General features: G+C 52.2%; 1 protein-coding gene across 1 annotated transcript; it reads right to left on the reverse strand.

Moving 5' to 3' along the window:
* Positions 1 to 1,894: 1,894 nt before the first annotated feature.
* HPS4 (HPS4 biogenesis of lysosomal organelles complex 3 subunit 2) lies at positions 1,895 to 23,052 on the reverse strand. Its single transcript, XM_065417656.1, has 14 exons — positions 23,035 to 23,052; positions 20,926 to 21,649; positions 19,618 to 19,708; positions 18,552 to 18,695; positions 17,409 to 17,516; positions 16,163 to 16,279; positions 15,945 to 16,039; positions 13,054 to 13,126; positions 11,903 to 11,939; positions 11,056 to 11,152; positions 9,507 to 10,428; positions 5,781 to 5,913; positions 4,433 to 4,541; positions 1,895 to 3,369 (listed from the first exon to the last, which is right to left on the reverse strand). The coding sequence occupies exons 2-14, from the start codon at positions 20,964 to 20,966 to the stop codon at positions 3,198 to 3,200; spliced, it is 2,139 nt and encodes a 712-aa protein (XP_065273728.1). The 5' UTR covers positions 20,967 to 21,649; positions 23,035 to 23,052; the 3' UTR covers positions 1,895 to 3,197.
* Between the last annotated feature and the right edge of the window lie 935 nt (positions 23,053 to 23,987).

Here is a 23,987-nt window from a genome sequence, read left to right on the forward strand (position 1 = left end):
CAGAGCATCTCAGCGATAGCCACACAGAACACAGTCGGCAGCAGATGCAGAGCTAGAGGGCGGGGGGAACTTGCCAGCTGCCCCGATTTGTGTTCTCTATGCTCAGAGGAAGGGCCACCAGCTTGCAGGGAAGGGTTTCCCGAAGCATGTCCAGCCCCCTGCTCCACTGCTTAAAGTTCATCAGTGGCCTTGGGTAGGGGAGGTCTTAGGAAGCAGCTCGCTGCATTGCTGGTCAAGCATCTGCTACTGAACAGTAAGTGATCAAAAGCACATGGGCAACTAGGCGAAGTGTCCCACACATCACTCGGCTCCAGAGGCACCAGGTCCGTTAGCAGGCCGGGAGGCACTCGGACCACTCTCTGCCCTCGCAGCAGCCGCTTTTTAGTGGTCATTTTTGACACCACTATTTTTTCATTTTCTCGAAGCACAGCAAACTCCAACTCGACACCCAGCGTTGTGCGGCTGCTGAGACAAGTGCCCACTCCATAATCACAGGCCTGGGATGGGCCTCACTGTCCAGGCGTAAGGAGTAACGGAAAACAAGGGCATCGCCGCTGTGAGCGTGCCTGACAGATGGCACAGCAGCTTGTAGCAGACGATTTCTGAAGACAGCAAATTCATGTGTTTACTTTCTGCTTCGTTACTGTGCAAGAGCTCCCGTCTGTCCCTAGTCGGGCCGTTTACACAGCCCCTCACCGGGGCGTCGTTCCCTTGCTCTTCACGGATCTCAGGCACCCACTTACCAAAACGCCCAGGGTGGGAGGCTGCATAATCTCCCTCTAACATGTTGGGGCACGAGGGAGTATTCTGGCAATCCCTAGCAGCTCAGCTTGCTGTCACACAGACTCAGAGACTTCCATGCCTCAGAGAAAACCTGGCTAATTTGCTGGGGAGCAGCAAGGCTGTGGAAAGACACAGAGTGACCAATGTCTGCGCGGCATCAGGACAGCAGCATGTCAGAGGAATGCTGCCCATTGTGCTAGGGCTGAGACAGGGACAGGATTCTTTGCTCACCTGCAGGGTGGCCTGTGCTCTTTCTGGCTCCAGGACACGAACAGCAAGCAAGCTGGTTGCAGTGCAGGGAGCAGTGCCTTGGCACTGTGCCGACCTCACATCAGTCATCGCTGCACGCGGAAGATCAGCTTTTCAGCCCATGCCAGGAACCACAGCAGATTAGCTGCTGCTAACATTTCTACACAGGGCACTTTCCACTCCAACTCTCTCAGCTACTGGACCAGCATTAGTGGGGAGCTTGGCAGCGTTTGGCGCAGAGAAGCCTGGCCGCGGTTAGCTGGCTGCCCTCTTGTCTGCTGACAAAGTCGGAGCCAGACTCCACCAGACCCAGTAAGCCAGGAGCTGAATCTCCCCAGAGCTCACTGAGCCACCCAGCTAAGGGCTGCACAAAGATGCCCTGTAAACAGGCAACAATGAAAATGGGGTGGGGACCCCACTGGAAACCAGGATTGTTCTAGCAGAGCCAGAGCCTGGGATGAGATTCACTAGGGCAGCATTTCCCTACCTAGCTCAGAGGGGAAGACAGCAAACAGGACTGGCCAGAGCAAGGTTCCCAGCACAGCTCTGGTCCGGCACCTCAGCCCTGGCCTGCAGGCCAGTAACTCCTCTGTCCTCACCCACTGCCATGCAGTGCTGGGCTCCCCACACACCTCTGCCACGCCTTCCAGAGGAAAGGCCACCAAAGGGTGATTTCGGGTGGTGTCCAAGCAGCAGAGACACCCCACTGAGCGGCACCAAAGTAACTTGCACAGAACGAGAGTGCAGCGCTGGATACACGTGGTACTGTGGGAGCCCACTGGTCAGCCAGCCCCCAGTGTTAGAAGTCACAGGTGAGAGGATCGTGCAATAAACAGGAGTCTACCATTTCTGACTAGTAGTGAATGGATGAGTCCTGTGGACTCCTCTTTATTTTACTTTTTTATTTCAACTGCCACATAGATGTTCATGCACAGAGCAGCTGCAATCTTTGAAATACACAAAATGGTCTCAGAGAAATGACAGGTGTCAGTCACGTAGCTCAGGTCTACACTGCCGTAATTGCTAATCTGATGCAATCCAAAAAGTTCCCAAAAATGGAGTTCAGTTTGTTTCAGCAAAGATGGCAGCTGCAGAGGAGCTGTAAAGCTTTTTGGTGTGATCAGCTAATGGGCTCTCGCCTTTTCGGCAAATACAGTAGAGCTGAATTCAGGGAGGTAGCAAGAAAGCAAGGAGGTAAGGTCAGCTTTGGCAGTAAAAGTGTCTTCATAGGAGGAGTGGCAGACAGACAGAAGTCCTGGGTGCAGGTACAGCACAGCCTGGGCCCTGCACCACAGGCAGTGAGTGCAGTGTGTTCAGGCCTGCGAACTGATATCGTAATGGCACTCATGGAAGGCAGGGATGCTGCAGGGAGACTACAGGTTACAGTGGTTTTCTGCTCTTGGTGGGCAGTTTGGAAGGACAGTGTTAAGCAGCTCACCAAAGTAAGGAATGCTGAAGACAGATGGAGGGACTAGGAGACCTCCCAGACATTGCTATTATAAAACCCTAAGTGCTTCATGTTACTGCAAGAGAGTTGTTTGTTCTCCTTCTATTCAATATGCAGAGCACTGTTAACTCAAGGTGAGGCACTACCTGGTGACAGGATCATTTCCGTAGCTCCAGAGGTGTAAATAATTCCAAGTCTGACTGACTAGGAGCGTAGGCACAGGAATCCCACAGCGAGAATCGGTCCCTGACAGACATCTCACAAAGCAAATATTGCACAGCAACCCATCACCACGTGCAGCTGAGAGCACGCAAATCGTTGGCTTTCAGTCAAGGCACTCCAGGTGCGTCACGCTAAAGGAGGCAGCGGTGAGTCATGAGCAGCACTGTGCCACTGCAATAATTTGCCTCCTTAATTCTTTGGTAACAGTCAACATTTCCCACCATCCCTCGACAATGCAAAGTGGCCCCATAGCAAGCGCACCGCATGCTGGGTTACCTGGCAATACAGACCACCACCCAAGGGCTAAGCACTCAGCGGCTCCGGGTTACTCACTGTTTAACCAACCACGGATACAACACGCAAATAACGCTTTGTGCCCCCAGGTTCTTTGAAGAGCAGCTGGCATGGAATAAAAGTCCTGGCGTTTTAGCTTATTAGAGACAGAGCTTCTTCTGGCTTGGATTTGGGCAGGCCATTCCAGGAGGTCAAACCACGCTCAGAGTAGATTCACCCCGTGCTTCAGCAGCTTTTGTTTGGCCTTGCCTGGTAAGCTGAATGCACTGTCATGAGGGTTGGGAACCCCTGAGTTGCGCAGTGGGGTGGCCAGCTGCTGGAAGTACGTTTCCTGGACCGGGTTCTGGCAGGCATAGACGGCAGTGGAGGCATTCCTATCGGGGCAGGAAGAAAAGCAAAGGTCAAGGCTCTGGGAGACAGAAGCAAGCACCCTGATGTTCTTTGCAAGTTCCATTAGAACACATGGGAGCGTGACTCTAAACAGCCAGCTCCAAGGACGAATAAAGGGTGCTCTCAGAGGCATGGGCAGCCCTGACTGGCTCTCCTCCTGCTGGACCACTTCATAAGAGCAGGGTGCATCTATGTCTGACAGCCACATGTGCTGCTGCTGTCACTGTGTGCATCCCCTCTGGGCACGGGCAGCCGGGGAGAGCTGCTCGGAGTTTCCCAGGACGCCCGAGGCAGCAGAGTAGCCCTGGGAGTGGTGGCATGGCTGTGAAGGCCAAGCAGCTGGTGTGGATGCAAACGGAACCAGTTCCTTGGGATCAGGCTGGAGGCAGTGACCGTGACACTGTGAAAGGCTCCGACTGTGATAAGACCATCTTGCTTGCAGCATCAGAATTTAGTTTGCCACACACATTACAGCTTGTTTCCAACCCAACAAGCCGTGCAAGAAAACAAATCTAGACTGCCAATTTCAGGCGCCTTTGGCTCTAAGCCAAGACCCAAGTTGACTAGGAACAGCTATATTTAAAGCTGTAGCTTAGAACCTTTCGGTGCCAGGAGTTGGCAACATTCTATCACTACGTCTTCATCCAAACCTTTGGCACTACTCACTCTGCTGGGTAGATCAGGCCTAGACACACAGCACCTGGCCCAACTTGTGGGCGGCAAATCAAAGGGCCTGTGTTTAGTTACTGAACCTCAGGAAATGAGCTGAGCTGACTGGTCTTTGGTGGGAGGCAGCTCTAGGATTATGGAGCATGCAGAAGAACACAACGAGCCTTAGAACAGAGTTTGTAAGGCCGCCTTGCCTGGCTCTCCTGGGTCCTACAAACAGCTCACAGGTCGGGATTTCCAACCGGCACTATTGTGCCTCTTGCAGACAAGTAGCTTCAAGCCCCTCATCTAAAACGCAAGCATATTCTGAAGTGCTCCCCGCTCTCCTCCAAGCGGCTCCTGTGGCTGAGGAGAGGAGGGGTGCCAGGCAGCCCTTACCTGATTGTCATTTCAGAAGCAGTCGGGAGCTGGTAGAAGTCAGCGTGGATCAGACTAGCAGCTCTCAGGAAGTGCTGATCCTGAGCGCCCAGGACCTGGGGCAGGTTTGCTGCAGAGAAGGAGTAGGGATAGGTTAGGAAGCTGCCTGTGCAGGGTAATTTGCCCCAGCTGGGTCAGCAGGCGAGGATGCTGGATTTCTGCACCCTGCTGGGGCAGTCGGAGAATAGAGCCAAAGGGACACCCCATGTGACTCAACACTGGCATGATGGTGAAGGCACGTTACTGGCTCAGTGTGCTCAAGCACTGCATAAATATAAAGCCAAAGTAATTCCCCGAAGAGACTATGATCCAAGAGGCATGGACAGAGCGGAGAGGTGACCAGGAAATCCTCAGGCAGAGATTGCCTAGAATCATTTGGGTCTCTTTCTTTCCTAGTCCCTCTCTTCTGGGCTGGAGAAGGTGTGTGGCTAGCACAGGTTAGCGTCTGTGGGGCTGGCAGGAGAAGGGAGATGTAAGGATGGACTGGAACGAGGAGAGGTGGTCTAGGATCTATACATTGGCCTAAGGGGACATCTACACAGCCCAGGGCTACAGTCTCCAAGCCTGGCTTGCCAACTAACACTGTGTAGACAGTGCAGCTCGGGCTCTGAAGCCTAGAGAGTGGGGCCATATGCCTGTCCGAGCTGTAACCTCTACACAGCTGTTTATAGCACGGTAGCCCAAGCCCTGCAAGCCAGAGTCTGTCAACCCGGGCTCTGAGCCTTGCTGCCATGGGCTGCTGCTCGCTATGTAAGAGGTCAGTCCCATCTCACTGCTCCATCCCCTGCTTCCTACGTCCAGCGTCATCCCTTCTCTCAGCCAGAGACTTGCTGACAAGTGCTGCTATCCTCAGGAGCTGGGAGGGAAGTTACACCACTGCGGGAAGGGATGCGTTCAAGACGTTTTGGTGATCGAGCCCTCAGGAGACGGTCAGGCAGAATCTTTACTGCCCTGGAAAGGACACTGCCCACTCTCCCATTGGCACTTAGCTTGAGCCTGGCGCAGGCTGATCACCGGCAATCCGAACTTCTGACTGTGATCACGGTGTACAAGTCACAGGAAGAACACACCCCACACAAGCAGGGCAGAGCCCTGTGCCAGCAGGATCTTAAACCCAGCAGGAGCCCAGGCTGTTTTTGAAGGAAGGATGAACATGGCTGTGCTAACTGCAAACAGTGTTTCAGGCAAACGTCTGGAGCATGAGATGTTAACACATGAAAGTTAAAGCAAAGCCCGCTCTCACGACTAACTCCTCTTCTGGGTGTACTGCAAAGCAGCAAGCCCTAGAATCACGAAGACAAGCCCTCACCTGTGAGTACGTTCTGAATGCAGTCGTAGTGAGTAAAGCTGTAGGTGGCTTTGGCTGCAGAGGAATGGTCTTTCGGCAAAGTCTCCTTCAGGTGAACCTCCAGGCCATTGAGAGAAGCCAGACTGCTGTGATACTGCAAACAGTGCAACACAAACGTGCATCAGAGCAGATTTCCCTGTTTAACGAGGGCTGTAACCCGCTCAGACAACAAACATGGATGACATGCAAACGACCCTACGGACTGCGAGGAGGACTGAAATGCTGGGTCTGATCCAGCCCAGGTTGCCAACACGTGGAAGCATTATCACCTCAAGGCTGTTTGGTGGCCTGTGTGGTATTAACTGGTGGATCTCCGTCCATTCATTGGCCCACAAGTCAGTAATAGAAGGTGTTTGGCAAAGGACACTACCGTGGGAAAAGGGCCTTTCAAGCACCAATTGCAATTCACCAATGGGAGGATGCAAGACTCAGTGAATTTACTACCTTCCAGTGCTTCTCTATGGGGCTCCCATTTTCACAAGGCACTGTCTGTTACTTTTTGTAGCAGTAACCGAATAGCCTATTGATTACTGGGATGGCAGAAGCCACTTGCTACTGTAATTGAAAATTAGCGTGAGGTGGGTTACAACGTAATAAAATGGTGTTTAATTGCAGAAGCCAGGTGGTAGATGCGCCCTGTCCCTGGGTGTCCCACTGCCCCCACTCTCCCTGCAGACAACGGAGCTTTTCACAGCTTCAAAGGGGGGGTTAACCCTCCCCCCACTGAGCTGGATGGGCTTCTGGAAACAGCCCTTCTGCCCCTGATCCCATTCAAACCACAGCACCCCAGACCAAGATCCTCCACAAATAACTCACGGGCTACGACTGATCCCAAGAACACCCTGCCTCAGACTGGGCATTGGCCAATGGGACTGCTGCCCAACAAGGCAATGAAGGACCCGTCTGTCTCTTACTAAGTGGGGTGCACAGACAGGCTGAACTGCCTGGATGAGGCAGGGTGGATGAGATCTCCCACTGCAGTCGGCTGCCTGCTGGCTGTCAAGTGCTAGGAAGATTGGTTTTCTAATCCCCAAGGCGGTCTCTGTTCTTTCCTCAGCCGCAGGGAGGATTAAGCCTCCATTCAACATGCTGGTGATACCAACCCTACTCCTGACCCTGCTGGTCTCAGAACAGGTTCTCTTTTCTGTACAACAGAATGAAGGGATAAACCCAAAGTCGCTTCCAATTGTCTGCACAGAGACAGACCTTGCATGACAATTTCTGCTCTGCCCTGAGGGTCTGTGCGGCAGAAACACCCTCCCACCTGAAATGGAATGGTCCGCACTTCCTGTGCCTATCAAGCTACGTGATTAGAATGCTCCGGCCTTCTCTGGTGTCTGCATTGAAAGGCCTCGCCGAGCTATACACGCATTCATTCATTCAGGCTCCATGCCCCTGGGAGCTGGGTGTCAGTCTATTTTACAGATGGATAAACAGTACCGAGAGACTGAGTGGTTTGCCGTAAGTCAGAGAGGGTGATGGAGCCAACACTAGAACCCAGGAGTGCTGACGGACAGTCCCCCAACCCCACCTAAAACAGCAGCTGGGAGGGTGCATTTCTGCCAGCAGGGACCAACAAGTACCCTGCACCCAGAGGAGGGGTCCAGCCAAAGGGACCCCATCACGTCAGATCGGGCCCAACGTTTAGGCTGGGTAAAAACAAGCTCTTGCAGCTGCAAAGCGTAAGCTCAAACCCAGCGTTTAAATGATTCAACTCCAACAGGAGGAGCTTTGGGAAACGGCTCTCTACAGCGTCCGCCGCCCGTCCAAAATAGCAGGGCAGTACTGCAGGAGAGCCAGAGAGGGAAACGGACTCGTCCATAGTCACTGCCCAACACAAATGCAACCCACCCAGCTTAAACAGCGCATATGGGGATACTGATTATTCCATGCCTCCCACTCAACCACGGGCTTTAATGCTGTGGGTACGGCACTTTGGACCCCACACGGGCCCCATCTCTTGCCTTAGGAATTTTTGCATGGACTCCAAGGGGAGAAGTGGGCCAGGCATCTCTTCAGCTAGCAAGTGGCAATTTAAAAACAAAGGCACAAAGGGGCAGGGTTAGCTGGGCCTGATTTCCCTTTCAGCTGTTCTCTCTCTCACTTAGGGTGACCAGATGGCAAGTGTGAAAAATTGGGACAGGGGGTGGGGTAATAGGAGCCTATGTAAGAAAAAGCCCCAAATATCGGGACTGTCCCTATAAAATCGGGACATCTGGTCACCCTCCTCTCACTGAAGAGTGAGACAAACAGGCCAGGAGGCAGGGTGGAACAGACAGAGGTCTCCAGCCAGCCGGGTTGTGGCCAAGCAGGAGATGATCAGGCATTGCAGAGCTGTGGAGCTGGTGAACATGACTCCCTCAGAGCCATCTGCAGAACTGCAGTACCAGCTTGCAGAGCCACAGCAGCCCCGGCAAATGGGAATCAGAAGCGAGGCCCAGATGCCATGGGTGGGGTGGGATCGGCCTGAAAGCTAGCACTGCCCTTGCCAACCACTTGGCTGGTTTTGCAGCATGTCCCTTTCTTGGTGAGTCACCCCTCATTTACTGCACTGAGGTGGTGCCCCTGTTTACAAGGTGACAGCCAGAAGGTCACAAGTCCTGCATCTTACTGAGCACAGCTCAGTGTCCTGCCCAGTTCAGAATGAAAACAGCAACTGACAGTGGGAGCTGGCTTAACAGTCTGGGTTTGAGTCTGACAGCTAAAGAAATGAGGTTGTTACTAATGCGCAAGGTCTCTGTGGAAGGGAGCGGCACAGCTTGGGTGTTAGCTCTGCAGACTCTAATGCCTTAGGGAGATGGCATCAGCTGGTGTCCCCTTCCCCAGCAGCCCAGAGCATTTCACTGCATATCACCATTGGACAGTACAGCCTGCAAGAGAGGTATATGGCTTTGGCACTGGGTCCTAGTACCCCACCTTGCTGACACTGAGTGCCCTCATGATGCCCTCTGTTCATGTGTCACAGCTCCCCTGCAGAATGACACCGACCTGCCAGGTCCCGTGGGTAAGGAAGCCAGCTGCATGGGGCTTTGAGCTGCCACCATTTCAAACACTGTTTCTTTTTAGATGGACTCACCACCAGACACACAACTCACTGGTATCTCACACAATCTCAGGGTTGGAAGGGACCTCAGGAGGTCATCTAGTCCAACCCTCTGCTCAAAGCAGGACCAATCCCCAACTAAATCATCCCAGCCAGGGCTTCGTCAAGCCTGACCTGATCTAGAGTCACAAGCTGTAACGCGGAAGGTGGGAATTAACTTCAGAAGCAGGACTAGCTCTCTGCTGCTGCTCTGCCTGCGTGAACACCGGGCATGTGGTTAAACCCTCCCAGCGGAACACAGACCAGGAATCCTGCACGAGCCACCTTGTGATCTCTGCTTGGGACCACTGGAGTCGGGCTGGCTATTTAGTCAGAGGTTACAACTACTCAGTCACAGCCACAGTCATACTTTGCTCATCTATTAACACTAATTAGGGAAGGTCTGGACCCTTGTGAGGTAGGCTAGAGGAAGCTGAAGCACATGGCGGTCTCCAAGGTCACAGAGTAACCAATGGGAGAGCTGGGAACAGGATTCAGGAGTCAAACTCCCATTCTTCAGCTCTGGCCACCATCCCACACTGCCACAAGACAGGAAGTATATGAAACATTTTCTAATTTAAAAAGGCAACCTTTTTCTTACTTACCACGTCTTCAATGGACCCCTGGTCACCCTTAAACTGCTCCTCCGCCAGCAGCAAGAGCACTAACCCTTTAATTCTGTGAACATATAAAATCATCTTAACCAGCTTGGCCTGCTTGCCGGACACTGTGCAATCTACTGCTGCTAGACAGTCCATCCCGGTAGTTACTTGTGTAGGCAAACCGTTCTCTCTGCTCTTGGGAGAGCCTCGGCCTTCTGCAGTGCCACTGAGTAGGCTCTCCTGGACTTCAGCAACAGGAAACTGGTTCCTACCACAATCTTCAGCAGGGAACTTCTGCCCCACCCATACAGCACTAGGCAGAGGCTCCCGCTCAGAAGCGTCATCCCTGGCTGCTCCATCTCCTCTTCTGAAGGTTCTGTTTTGGCTGCTGGTGTCTTGACTGTCTACACTTGACAGATTGTCACGTTCGCTTGAGCTGCTTCTCCTCGTCTCTTTGGAAGGATAGCAGGTGGAGAGGCTGCCACTGGCTGTGTGACGCCTCTGGAGACTGCGGCATTCAGACGTCATCCGCTCACTAGTGTTAGAGCTGGTTACAGGTTCCATAGTGCTTCGACCCTCCTGCCCGAGGGCACAAGGCTTTGGAAAGTCAGAGGACCCCGAGGCCGTGCCTGTGTCTCGAGGGCACTCTGCAGCAGGCAGTTTGGAATTGCTGGGCAGGGCTCCCAGCTCTCTCTGCAATGGAGGGGATGGTTTCAGGGGGGTAGAACTCAACACCGGGCTCAGCGCTCCAGCTGGGGGATTCAGAGCATCTTTTGCTTTGGCAGTGCCCGAGGCCTCTGGGGGGGGCTCTCTCACCACGAGGGCATGCTGGCCTCGGACTTCATCAGCCCGGGCCGAATCCGAGAATGCCCGTGAGCGGAGGGTGTTCTTAGATCCTTTAGGGTTTGCTGGAGATGTGGGCAACCTAACAGGAGACAAGAGTAGACACTCGGTTAACCAGTGAGTAGCAGTCACTTGGGGAATCAGGGGCCAGGAACGATCAGAAAAACAACCAACCAACCATCTCCTGTTCAAAACCTGATCCACCCTCCATCGGAGATTAAATCCTGCCCCAGCAACGGAGGGACTGGCTGATCTCGTAGGCTGTGCCCACCTCCAACCTCTAGGATCCTCACTGTAAGGTTAGGTGGAGAGTGAGGGATGTGCAGAATAGCACAGTCCCATCACCTGCCCTGGGAATGTGGCTCCCTTACACGCAAGCACGAAGCACAGAGGCTTTACTCAGAGCACAGTGGGCCGAGAGATGACAGCACAGTCAGTCTGAGGCGGGGAGGAGGTTTTGCTTTACATAGAGCACAGCAGCAGAGAGCAGCGCAAGCCCTTTCCTCGGAGGGTGGAATACGGACAGTTAGAGCTCTCCAGCCCGACAAGCAGATGATGGTAGTTTTAACAACTTGACAGTACCCCCTTATTTGGGGCTCATGTTATTCTTAGGGAAGATGGCAGCAGAAGCTGGTGAGCCCTGCCTCTGCAGTGGGATGAGCTCAGCTGCTGAGAAGACCCTTTGCTGCATCCAAAATTCACGTCCTACCTAGTCATCCACTCTACTGGAAAGTCCCGGAGTGCTGTGGCTTCACCTTCCGTCAGGAAAACTGGAACAATGCAGACATCCCGAGGCAATGGGGGATCTGCAAGAGCAAAACCGCACCCAGACCCAGCGAGAAGAAATTACAATGTTTGTACAGACACCAAAGACCTCCTGTGGGAGGGGAGGAGAGGAAGGAGGCCTCTGGCAAAGGGCTGCAGCCTGGGTGCGTGGGCTATGGCACAGGACTAACCAGGCAGCCTTTTCCTGATCACCTTAGCAAACAGTGCCAGGCACAGTCGAATACCCCGTTACTTTTCTGACTGTCCCAGAGACACCGCCGGGAATGCGAGGAGAGGGCAGAGGAAGAGCTGCCTGACACAAGCTGAACATTCTCAGCTCTAACTCAGCAAAGGGACTAAGGACAGAGTCAAGAAGTTACGAGTCGCTGTTCAGAACTCGAACTCCTGCCTTACACCCCAAGCTCTGCTTTCATGGCTTCGTCACTGACCAAGTCGACACACACCACCGTGTGGTACTGAAGTTACACACATCTGCTGTTAAGGAGTCCACAGAATTTGTGGGAGAACCTGCCCTTAGATGAGGAAATAGTGCCTAGATCCCCCTCATGGTACCCATGTCACACGCTCCGGGTGGGAACCGTCCTACCCAAGTGGATACACATGGAACTTTAGCTGCGGCTGCAACGGAAGCAGCATGAAGATCTGCCCCGTGATGTTTTAATGGCAGTAGAGGGTAAAATCGGGCTCTCTGAGGGAAAGCAGGCCCGAAAAGGGCCATATGCTCCTGGGATGCAGCTCCCCATTTACACTGTGCGACTAGTGTGGCTTACCATGTTCCTGCAGCACCTCCCCGCCTCCAGGAACGCTCTGAAAGTAAAGCACACAGTTATCACTGGCCTACAGTAAGACTGTGTTAAACATTAGCCACCAGGCCCTCACCCAGGCCCAATCCCAGGGCCCCAAAATCATTGGGGATCTTCCCACTGACTGCAGGGGACTCTGGATCAGGCCCTGAGGGCAATACTGTGCTAAGGCTACTCATGGTCTGCAGTGACTTACTCCTCAGGGAGCCACGCTGAGCTCAGCGGCGCTACCCAGGAAGCAAACATCGGACACAAGATGAGGGAGAATATCACAGCCTAGCCCTGACTGTCTCTGCATAAATATGGCAGGGCACAGTCCTTGTTCATTCCCAGAACCAATGTCAAAGCAGATGCAACAGATGCTTTCCCAATCCGGTGGCATAATGCAACTACATACAGATCTGCAAGCATGACGCCTCTTGAAAACTGTATGAATTTAGTAACAAACAGAACAAGTAAACAAAGGGATTACACATGAATAGGAAACGCTAAAGACAACTAACCAGTCGGTGTAACATATCAATAATATGCAGGGTAAGGTTAAGAGTTATTTTGATGCAAGAGCTGGGATACTCACCTAAGAAGTTACTATACAGAACAAGTAATAGGTCTATTTATTTAATATATTCTTATAGATCAAATTGTGTTAGGCCACATGTTTACAATTCCGCAAGGGACGTTTTCCACGCTCCCATTATTATTTTAAGAACAATGAGTACTGAATTAGCTATGAGCATTTCCCCCTTGTTTCTTGGGAAGAAGAACTGAAATCACATAATAAGCATTTAATTTTTCAGCAAATGTAAGTGGTGATCTCTATGTTCATTCATTCTGCATGCTGCTAAACAGCAATCTTTGGCCAGGTTCATCGCAGGGTGATTGATTATTTTTGGCATCTTGAAGAGAATTCAATAGCCAAAATATTGACAGGAAAAAAGGTCCTAAGAGCAGCAGCCCTGACTTGACTCCTGAGCGTCAACAAGAATTTTGAATTTCGTTCCACTGCAGAACCATTTAACATCAGCATCAAGCAGCTCCGTAAGTGCTGGCTGGATCTCTGGTGCAAGTAACACGCAGACTGGGTCCTGATGCCGCTGGGCTTGGGTTTACCACCATACCTTGTCTGCAGCTTCTGTTCCTTGAAGGAGAACCTTGGCAGTGAGAGGAGGTGGAAGCTGCGTGCTCACAATCCTAGCAGGGTAGAACACAAACACAACCAGCCATGAGCAGAGTCGGGCCCCCTTCCCCGTTAGTTTCATGGAGCAGGCAGGTGCAGGGTACCCCTCAAAGTGGGCAGCCACAGATGTTCAGAGCAGGGTTTCAGGTGCTGCTCAGATCTGTTTCATGCCCATGCAGTCCCAGAAGGCTCCAAAGCCTACACTGTACCATCTCTCTGGGGCTGTGGTTCTTGTTCTCACAGCCCCAGTACACTCACTGGGGGGAGCTGTGCCCTGGTCTTGCCCCACCCTGACAGCAGGTTCCGAACCCCCTTCTGCTCGCACACGGACACCCCAGCTGAACCCAAGGGGTTTCATGGAACTGAGTCACACACTGACAAGTATGTTCTGAGGTCAAACTAGCACCTCCAGGCAGCAGTAACGGCCCATGGATCTGCGAGGCCCTAAGACACTCCTGCCAGTCCCAGGGCCCCTCCTGGAGACGAGTAAGGGGAAGCCACACTCCCCTAGCAAAGCACACAGGAACTCATTGCACGCCCACAAACACCTGTACCTTACAGTCTGCACGCAGGGCCCACATCCCAGTGCTGCTAGGATGTGCCTGTGAGCTGACAGGGCGTTCTAGGTAACAACACACAGAGTCCTACCCAGCACCCCTGTGCTGCAAACCTGTGTCTTTCTGTCCCCTGCACTGGGGGCCTCCTCACCTCGCATGACACACAAATGTTCCAGACAACTCCCTGTGGATTGACAGGCCATGGCAAAGAGGTTCCAGGACAAAACCAGACAAGACAATAGAGCAGGGGCTGCCTGCTCTTGGGGAACACGTTGTCTGGTGGGCAGGTGAGAGGATGGGGTGTTTAATGTAAAGTACTATAGACAGATGGGCAGGGCAGCCCTTTAAGGGTAGTTTGCTGTTATTGAACACTGGGTCAGTTCCACGCTGGATCAGCAAAAGCAAACTTGCCTGCTGGGTATTTACCATTCGTTGGGGGGCCTGGTTTTGGTGAGTGAAGAGTAACAGTGATCCTAGGCAAAGAAAACCCTGTGCAGGCAAAGCCCTCCCCACTCCCACTGCAGAGCTGGGGATTGGTAGAGGAAAGGAGCAGGAAAACCAGCACTAATGCTGTCGTGACACTGGCCTCTCCTGCAGGCACAACAGCAAGTCCAGAGAAAGGATCAGTCTGGTCTCTTCACGTACCCCCAGCAGAGATGCAGGTTCTGCAAGAGACTCAAACACAAGGCTCTCTCTCTGTGGCACTGGGGTGAGGCTTGCAGGTTCCTAGGGGTCTGTTTGGGGATTCCTAGAAGATGTTGCAAGGAACTTGGTGGCCAAGTGGCCCAGAGTCTTTCTGGTTAAAGGAGTTTTGCACAAGAAAAGAGTTTCTACCCACGAGAAAAATCAATATGCTGGAGAAGACGGAGGCACATGTCAGTGATGGGACCACATGGGGAGTTCAAGGGCACAACTCACACATGCCTGCAGGACACAGCACATGAACGTAAGGCCCAGTTTCAAGCCAGACCTCCACTCCCATAAGGGTTTTGCACTTGCAACAAGTTGCCTGGATGCTAAGAACTACAGGGAAAACATCACCCGTGTGATTTGCTGTGCGTGTGAAGCCACCCCTGTAAAAAGGATGACCTGGCTCTGAGATCAATCACTCAGACTTGGTCAGATGCACTCACTGCAAAGCAAGTCTCCACCTCTTGCCAGATGTCTCACTGACACACACGACACAGAGGACTTACTGACTTCTGCCACAAGGAAATGCCTGAACTCCCTAATCCCCTAGCTCTGTAGGATGTTCTCTGTCCCCAGAGGCTCTCTTTGCCCTGGCACAATGCACAGCTGTAGAGTCTTCACCTGTCCACAGATAATCTTTGGCTGAATTAAGCCAGCATTTCTCCTGGAGGATGCAGGCTCCCTTTTCCTGCATCCATTCCAGTCAGTGTGGATAGTGTCACCTGGCCAGCAAGCCAGTCATTTTAAGAAAACAAAATCATTATTGGCAAGGCAGGGGAAGAGCAGGCTAAGAAAGGGGAAACGATAATGTTGGTACATTTTAATCAGATGCAAGAGGCTTTTAAACGAGCGTCTTGCAGACCATGGCATTTGGAAAGCATTGATCTCAGGGACATGTCACCCACTGAGCAGGGAAGCAGCAGCAACAGTTCACACCAAAGGCTTTCAGTTGGGCCTGGCCCCCAGCCACCCTGAATAGCATGTAAAAGGTGTCTGTGTCACACGATGTTTGTAATAAAACAGGCATCTAGATCCAGTGGACAGAGCATGCCAGGGAGTCCGGACACCTGGATTTATTTCCCAGCTATGCCACTGATGGCTTATTATTTAAAATGTACATTGTGGTAACACCTAACGTTAGCTGGGTCAGAACCTTATTGTACCAGATGCCGTCCAAACATACAGGGACAGTCCCTGCCTCAAAGAGCTCACTTGCTCTGAAGCACTGAATAGCTGTCCAAATGAGCCTAAGGGAGTTGGGCACTCAGATCTCATTGAAATTCACTGGGAGCTCGGTGCCTATTGAAACCCCAGCCTTAACCCCTCAGGGCCTCCACCTCCCCAAGTACATTTGGGGATAACGATCTACCCAGATGGAGAGTGCTACATAGTAAGTAATGTCCCCGTTAGTACCCAGAGGGCAGATCTGGAGGTACAGCCGCTGCCCTTCCTCTGCTTCCTCCCCCCTGAGGGAGCTTGGGAAAGTAGCCCTGGACTGTACAGCCCGAGGAGGGGATTGCCTGCAGTCGACTCGGGTTGAGAACTGACAATTAAGGTGACTGCTTGGAAGTCCTTGGCTACTCACCGGCCTTTGTAGAGGATGCAACCTGCCAACACTTGGGGTGAACGCTGGCAGGTCTGCAAAATGAGAGCTGCTTTCAGTAACAGCAGGGGATCCACCTGTGCAGGGAGAGGAAGACAATGAAACCATCAAACCTCAGAGAATTATCCAAGTAGTGAACAGAACTAGAGGGGGCACGTCTCAGGAGAACAAGCTAACCCTGCAGAGATCAGGAGAGCTACCTTGGTTTTGTCCAAGTTCCAAAGGGAATTGAAGATCTTGTGCAGGTCACTGGTGTTTTTCTGAATATGTTCGATGTACCTGTCCCACTGCGTGCTCAGCTCCTCCCGAGAAAACACCTGAAGAAGAAAGAATCCCCATGGTTAGACAATGCATGGCTGGAGTCAACACAGGATCCAGAGTGCCCAAGGTGGTTAGGTATGATTAATTCAGGGAAGCGTGTCTCTAAGCAGCAACTCTTCAATGAAACTTCTACCAAAACACTAAACCAAGATCAGGAACTGAATCCAGTCCGCCCAACAGCAAAAGCCCCGCCGAGAGAGGATTTACTGTTGCTGGACGAGAGAGGGCAGACAGGTATCATAGAAACCCTGCAGCTTAGCCCTCAATCTCAGTTGTCTGCACTGTGCTTTACATTATTGAAAATAGAGACCAGGTGGAGAAAGACCCTCCAACCTGGGATGGGTGGCTGAGAGCCTCACTAGACAGACAGAGGGAAGAGAGAGCTCAGACATCATCCAGCTCACCCTCGCAGTCCAGTGACAAGGGGACAGCCCATAAGACCCCAGTGTGCAACATGGACGGCAGCAAGATGAGCGCATGTGACTTTCGGTTGCACCTTGGCATGCAGCAGCAGTTTGTCCTGGGGCAGGAAGTTGCCAGACTCTCTCTACATGCCTCTGGAATACTGCATTCAGGTCTGGGAACACCATTCCCAAATCTGAAGGCATCTAAGAGACAGAAAGATACGCAGAAGTGAAGTGAGGCTATAAAAACAAAGAGTCAGATCTGCGTAGCTAGGCTAAGGGGAATGGAAACCACCTGCACATTATTTGAGAGGCCTAAATTCTAAGGAGCAAGAGGAATGATGTACACTGGGGTAGGGACAGTGAGGGGACAGGATGGGGGAACAAGAGAAGGAGACTTCAGACTGAACACGAGGAATCTTCTCATGAGGTCATATGTGGGGTCGTCTCCCAAGGGAAGTGGGGGGAGCCTCATCACTTGGGATGCCGATGACAACAACATAGAAAAAAGATTCTAGGCACTGATCTTGCCTTGTGGAAATGGGACCTAAGGACTTTCCCAGCTCGCGTTCCTGCGATCTCAGAGCTGCACTGGTGGCAGGAGGGCCAGAGGGAATATGCGAACCTCCACATAACTGGGCAGGCTTCAGCTGTTCCCTGAGAGGTCCATGCCCTCGTCCTAATCAGGGAGAAACACTCAACACTGTTAATTAGCAATTACCATGTAAGCATGACACACAGATCCATTGTAAAATCTGAAGAGTCCAATCAGTAGATCCAGAAATTGTCCACAGCTGACATCAGGGAGTTCGATGGTACAGCCCAGCACCTTCAACACACAAGGTTACAGAAAAAACTTTGTTTCTCCTGTCACCTGGCTACTTCAGGAAACAGCTGCTGCACTCCCCAAAACTCAGTTTGGGAAGCCCCCTAGGTAGCCATATGTCTGGGGAAAAGCAAGGGGCGATGCACGAGAGTCAGGGCGGGTCCCTGGCAGCAGAGGTAGAAAGCCCGAGCTCAAGACACATACTCTCCATTCCCTCACAATCTCAGGGGCCTGACCACTAGTTTAATGTTTAAATGGCCGAGAACATCGTCCCCAAATGGAATACTTCGAGGCTCAGTTCACTAGTTAATGAACTGGAGAAGAGGGTTTCCACTTCTTCCACCACGGAGCAATGCGGTGCATCAAACTTCTGAGAATCCATGGAAGTAACTAGACTGCTGGGAGGTCTGCCTGTTCAGGAGAGCTTCCTGCAGCATGGCTTTACCCCACCTGAGTGGGACTGCCCACTGAATGAGCCAGTTCTCAGAGCATGTGACCACATCACATCAGAGAAACCAGATCTGCCCCTAAAATGAGAAGTCCACCATCACTGCCAATGAGCTTTGCGCAGGGAATGAGCATCCCAGCTCTTTGTTGTAAGCTACATTCCATGGAGCTCTGTTTTCAGCTAGTTCATACCTTTCCACTGGCCCACAAACCCCATCTAGCTGTCGAATCCTACAGCTGCAGGTCTCGGCTGAATGCTGCCAGGCCATTGCCACTAGCACCCTAAGAACGTAAGAATGGCCAAACTGGGCCAGACCAAAGGTCCATCTAGCCCAGTATCCTGTCTTTCGACAGTGGCCAATGCCAGGTGCCCCAGAGGGAATGAACAGAACAGGGAATCATCAAGTGATCCATCCCCTGTCACTCATTCCCAGCTTCTGGCAAAGAGACTAGAGACACCATCCCTGCCCATCCTGGCTAATAGCCATTGCTGGACATATCAAACAATACAAGTACTTAGTTTGATACAATAGTAGATACTTTCTATTACCATTCGAGCTCCTTACGTGCTTGAGTTACGTTGTAACTCACCCAGAGATACTCTCCATCCACCCTTACTGCAAACTTGAGCTTTCTCAGCCGAATGAGACTCGGGGGAGCACTGGAGATCTCCGTTACACAGCGCACCACTCCTGCAATCTGTCCGCACAGCAGTTCCTGCTGGTCAAGGAGAGTCTGTGAGAGGAAGAGGAGGGAAAAGTGAATTTTGCAGCATTCCTGGCAAGCTGGAAAGGCATCACATTTACACAGCAGCATGATGGAACTGGTGATGATAAAGTAACTGAGGGTGTTTTCTATACTATATGGAACAAAGGCTTGATAACACCATGCACTGACTTTTCATCCCAGTCACTGAGGCTGAATTCTTATTTAAGCACAAGTAACCCTACCAAGAGAACAAGAAGAATTAGTGAGTCTTATCCCTAGGGGATATTTGTCCATATCACCACCACAGAATGGGGCATTATGGAGAGGCCCATAACCAAAATAGCAGAGTGCTAAAGAACAGCGTAAGGTGCGCTGCACAGAGCCATATAGGGTACGTCTACACCGTGATAAAATCCAGTGGCTCGGAGTCTTAGATCCTGAGAGAGCTGGCTCAGACTGCGGGGCTAAAAACAGCCATGTAGACACTCAGGCTGGAGCCTGGGCTCGGAGACCCACCCCCCGTCCCTGGGTTTCCGAGCCCAGGCTCCAGCCTGAGCCCCAACCTCTACCCTGCTATTTTTACTCCCACAGCCTGAGCCCCATGAGCCTGAGTCAGGTGACCTAGGCCAGCTGCGGCCGTGCCATGGTCTTTTACTGCACTGAAGGTGAACCCATAGGGGCCTAAGGCTGGAAAACAAGAAGTACTGTGGATCAAGACTGAGGTATGTTGGCAGAGCTGCACTATACATGGCCTTAAAAATACAAATAAAATAAAAATAAAGAAACTTTATAAACACCAAAGTTACAAATTTACCCAAACCCAGATATTTGCAAGCCCCACCATTCCAAGAACAGAAGGTTGGCTTTGCACATACTTTATATATAAAATTGTTTGCAACTCTACAGACAGACAGACACATTTGGGAAAAAATAAAAAAGCAGGCATTACCTGAGAGGGATAAAAGTAGCAAATGCCAGCTCTTGTGGGATCCCCTTCTTCCTTTACCTTTGAGCCATCATAAAGGAAAAAGTAGTTCCACCTGCAAAACCAAAGTATTGACATGATGGAAGATGTTTGCTGTTCCCAACCAAGTCAAATTGATATTTCTTCCCACCCCCCAGTTCTCTCAAGCAGAGCTCTGCTATTTGCTATCTGCTATTGATGCGATACACAAGTGTTTAAAAAAACAGGAATGGCAGATGTGCAACATTCCTGCATGCAGCCTCATCCACGGATTTTGGAGATGGAATCGGGGTGGAGAAGGAAGACTCCAAGGATCTGGGCTATTAACTCTCCCAACTTTCTGGGTTTAAAATAGAGGACAGCAAACCTGTGGCTAAGCCTAGAGGAGAAGGATCACAAATCCATGCCTATTTTCCAAGTCTGATAGCACAGAGCATTTATCACTACATATTTGGGAAAAATTCTCAACTACATGCAGCTTGGAATGGTTTCCAATAGCTTCATTGGCTCTTACTTCATGTTGAACTGACTCCACATGTGCAAAAAAAGCACTAAAATGGGAGGTTCCTCATGACCAGTGATGGTCTTAACAGTTTTGGGTACTTACTGATTTACTCAAAGTCTTTTAGCTACTGTTTTCATTGTAGGCTGCACGTTTCAGTCATAAACTTTGTGCACAACAGTCCCCAAGCAAGAGTGCTACAAAGAGTGCTAACTAAACCACATGAAGTCTGGAACGAGACGACTGGGCAATTCAAAAGGTGAAGCTAAAGAACACAAGTTATTCTCCACCAAAAAGCAGAGACTAAACTTGGGCTCTCAGAGCATTCCTGGAATGCCCCACTAGTGAGATAGGAAGGTTGGGAAGGCATTGCTTTACAAATCAGATCTCAATTCTATCCTTGGCTCTATCACAGATTCCCTATGACACCTGAGGCCAGTCATTTAATCTCTCTGCCTCGGTTTCCCACCTGTATAATGATGACAATAATGCCCCTGTGAGGATAAAATTCATCAATGTTTATGTGGCATTCACATATTACTGGGACGAGCACCTTAGAGCCCACAATTGATAGCTTGTGACCCTGCAGCAACTAGCCAAAGACTAGGGGATTCTTCCTCAGGGAGTCTCTCTCCAGTTCTGATGGCATGGGGGCACTATACATGACTCAAACATGCTAAGATGATGTGCACGCACATCTGTTGGCATGTTGTTGACAGGCCCATTGTGGCCTCCACATCAGTCATGCAACATTCCTTTGCAACTCTAGAGGAATGATGAGTAGTACTCACCAAGAAGCTGAGTTAGGTTCTGATAAAATGGGGCTGGCCATTTACATCAGATTATTTTAATCATGTCTCGTCGCCCTCAAGAGCACTTTCTCCTCCAAAGCAACTGATGCAAACAACTCATTTTTTTCAGCAGTAAATGTATTGTTCCACAAAGGCTCCAGTGGAAACTTCAGTGGGTTTTGGCTTTAGGTGATGAATATGTTGGAGATTTTGTTAAAATACTGATGTCAACAGTGTTCCTCGTGGCTTATTTACATGAAGAGTAAATCCACTAAAGTGCCTTCATTTTGGAGGTTTATCCCACAAGAGCTACATGGAAACCTTGCAGAGCCTAGGCAACATTAAAGTCTCTTCAGAACTTGTGTTCATCAATTCTGAGACTGAACCAACAAAGCTACTTTATGAGAATGTTCCAAACAGGAGGAAAACCATCTTAGTGCCTGCAATGAATGAGAAAGCTCAGAAAGCATGAATATGGTCATCAGAAACAAAGAGCTACAAGAGGCAGATCTCAAGACACTACACTGGTTCTTTCAAGTTTATTATTTTGTATTTAAGTGGCTATCTGTGCAAAAAGTCATCACTACACAGAGATTACTGTCAGAGGAGCTCCCATTTAGGGACCTTCTGCTGAAGATACAGTTCCTTGAATAAGTCCTTGCTTGTGTGATACAAAGCTGAATGGTTTCCTGTGGTCTCCAGTGTTGACGTTGCTCTTCTAATCCTAGAGTAAAGAATGAATGGATTAATACTTGGATGCCTTTGTTCAACTGACACATGACCCTACAGAGAGCAGCTGACAAGCATTCAACAGAACTATCTTGTGCATGAGTGACGCATGGGACAGAAACAAGCCTTCCTTTTAAATAGCAAAATTATATTTAATATGTTTGGAATATTACCTGGTTACATCTGGGCTTAATCATGCATGTTGCTGACAGTCAGATAGAAAAGCTCCTAACAGGAATACAAGGACCTAGGAAAATGATGGAACAGCTAACACAAGGGCTGCACTGCTCACTTAATTGAACCAAATTTGATTTTTTATCTTATTAGCAGGAACATAGGGATTGCTATGGCAGATCAGATCAATAATGACCCATCTAGTTTGCTATCCTGTGTACAACAGTAGCTAGTATCAGATTCTTCAGAACAGGCACAAAACCCCTGTAATAGAAAAGCCTACTCACAGGAGAAGTTCTTTCCTAACTCCCATTAGTTAGTGGTTGCCCTTCATTGTTGCCTCTCATCCAAGGGCCTCAAAGGGCTCTATCAAAAGTTATGCCTCGCCTCACGATTGAGGCAAGTAAGAGAGGTACTGTGTATACCAAACCCTTCATCCCTCAACCTCTGAAAGTCAGCAACCTCCATGATAAAAGCATTACACCCCGACTAGGACAGGAAGTGAACAATCAGTCACCCACCCAACAAACCGCAGAGGGAATTTAGGGAGCCGAATGGAGTTAACCAAATCGGAATGGTCAGAACAAGAGGGCTAATGCCCCAACTCTTGTGCAAAGCAGCTAAGGATCTTTAGTTACAGGTGCTGGTTACCTCTGTTTTTACTACTCAGCTGAGACGGGGCCTCTCCACGAGCAGAGTTCCCCCATCACCCCTGACTTGGGCATTGCTCAGAACTGACCCAGAGGAGAGACGCGCCCACGACTGAATCACTAACCCGGAGCTCCCACCCAAGCACGGCTCGGGCCCAAACCCAGCCACGCCGGCAGAATCGGAGTTGTGGTTGAAAAAAAGTCTCGAGACCTGCTGGTTACCAAGCAAAGGTCCCAAAGCCAGCGGGAAAGGGGAAGTTCACCCCGGCCTCTGCTCCCGCCCCAGCTGCGACTCATCTAGAGCCTCAATCTCCGCACCCCGGCGGCGGCAGCAGCGCCGGGGACAGGAGCCGAACCAAGTTCACCCGCGTCCCGCGCGCCCCTGGGCTTCTGCCCGCGCTGCTTCCCGGCCTAGCCCCCGGGGTGCGCCGCCGCGCCGAGTCCCACAGCCCCGCTCGACGGGCGGGGGCTCGGCCCCCTCCTCCCCCCAGCTCCGTTCCTCTCGCTCCCCCCGCAGGACCTGCCCGGGGCGCCCAGCCCGGCCCCCAGCACCTACCTGAGCGAAACCACTTCCGGGGCTGGGCCCGCCGATCACATGATACCGACACGTGACCGCCCCCCCCTACGGGTCCTGGGCGGGGACAGCGCGGCGCGCGCCCGGCCCCTCGAGCCGGCAGGGATGGAGCAGGCCGGGCCCTGGCGCTGCGCGGGCCGCTTGGGGCGAGGCCGGGCCCGCGGGCAGCGGGCGAGGCCGGGGGGCGAGGCCGGGCACAGCGCGGCGGTGCAGCGGCGGCTCCAGGAGGCCCGGTGAGTGCGGGGCCGTGGCCAGCGCCCGCTCCGAACCCGGGTCATCGGCGGCCCCGGAGCCCTTCGCCCCGCCCCCGGCTCCCCCCCGACGCCTCCCCCCTGCTCGGGGCCATGCAGCACTTCTTCCGCCCCCGTGCCGTGCCCCGCCCCCGGCTTCCCCCTGCCCCAGGCTATGCACCCCGTCCCCCTCCTCCCCCCGACACCTTCCCCCTGCTCGGGGCCATGCAGCCTCCGCCCCGGGCCAGGCTCCCCCCCGGACACCTCCCCCCTGCTCCTGGCCACGCAGCCTTTCCTCCGCCCCCCCCCCCCCCGTGTCATGCCGTGCTCCGCCCCCGGTTCCCCCCCCACACACATTTCCCCCCTGCTCGGGGCCATGCAGCCTCCGCCCCGGGCCAGGCTCCCCACCGGACACCTCCCCCCTGCTCCTGGCCACGCAGCCCTTCCTCCGCGCCCCCCCCCCCCCGTGTCATGCCGTGCCCCGCCCCCGGCCCCCACATCTCCCCCCTGCTCGGGGCCATGCAGCCTCCGCCCCGGGCCAGGCTCCCCCCCGCTCCTGACCATGCAGCCCTTTCTCCGCCCGCCCGCCATGCCGTGGCCCGGGCCATGCAGCCTCCCGGGCCAGGCTCCCCCCCGGACACCTCCCCCCTGCTCCTGGCCACGCAGCCTTTCCTCCGCCCCCCCCCCCGTGTCATGCCGTGCTCC

This window comes from Emys orbicularis, chromosome 16, assembly GCF_028017835.1.
Source record: "Emys orbicularis isolate rEmyOrb1 chromosome 16, rEmyOrb1.hap1, whole genome shotgun sequence".
NCBI classification, from domain to species: domain Eukaryota; kingdom Metazoa; phylum Chordata; order Testudines; family Emydidae; genus Emys; species Emys orbicularis.

Excerpts from the sequence above, each read along its gene's own strand:
- HPS4 (XM_065417656.1), bottom strand. The coding sequence starts at position 20,966 with ATGGCCAGCCCCATTTTATCAGAACCTAACTCAGCTTCTTG. Across the intron at positions 10,429-11,055 it reads CCAGTAGAGTGGATGACTAG|GTTGCCCACATCTCCAGCAA; the intron begins GTAGGACGTGAA and ends GTCTCCTGTTAG. Across the intron at positions 3,370-4,432 it reads GCTTCTGAAATGACAATCAG|GAATGCCTCCACTGCCGTCT; the intron begins GTAAGGGCTGCC and ends CTGCCCCGATAG.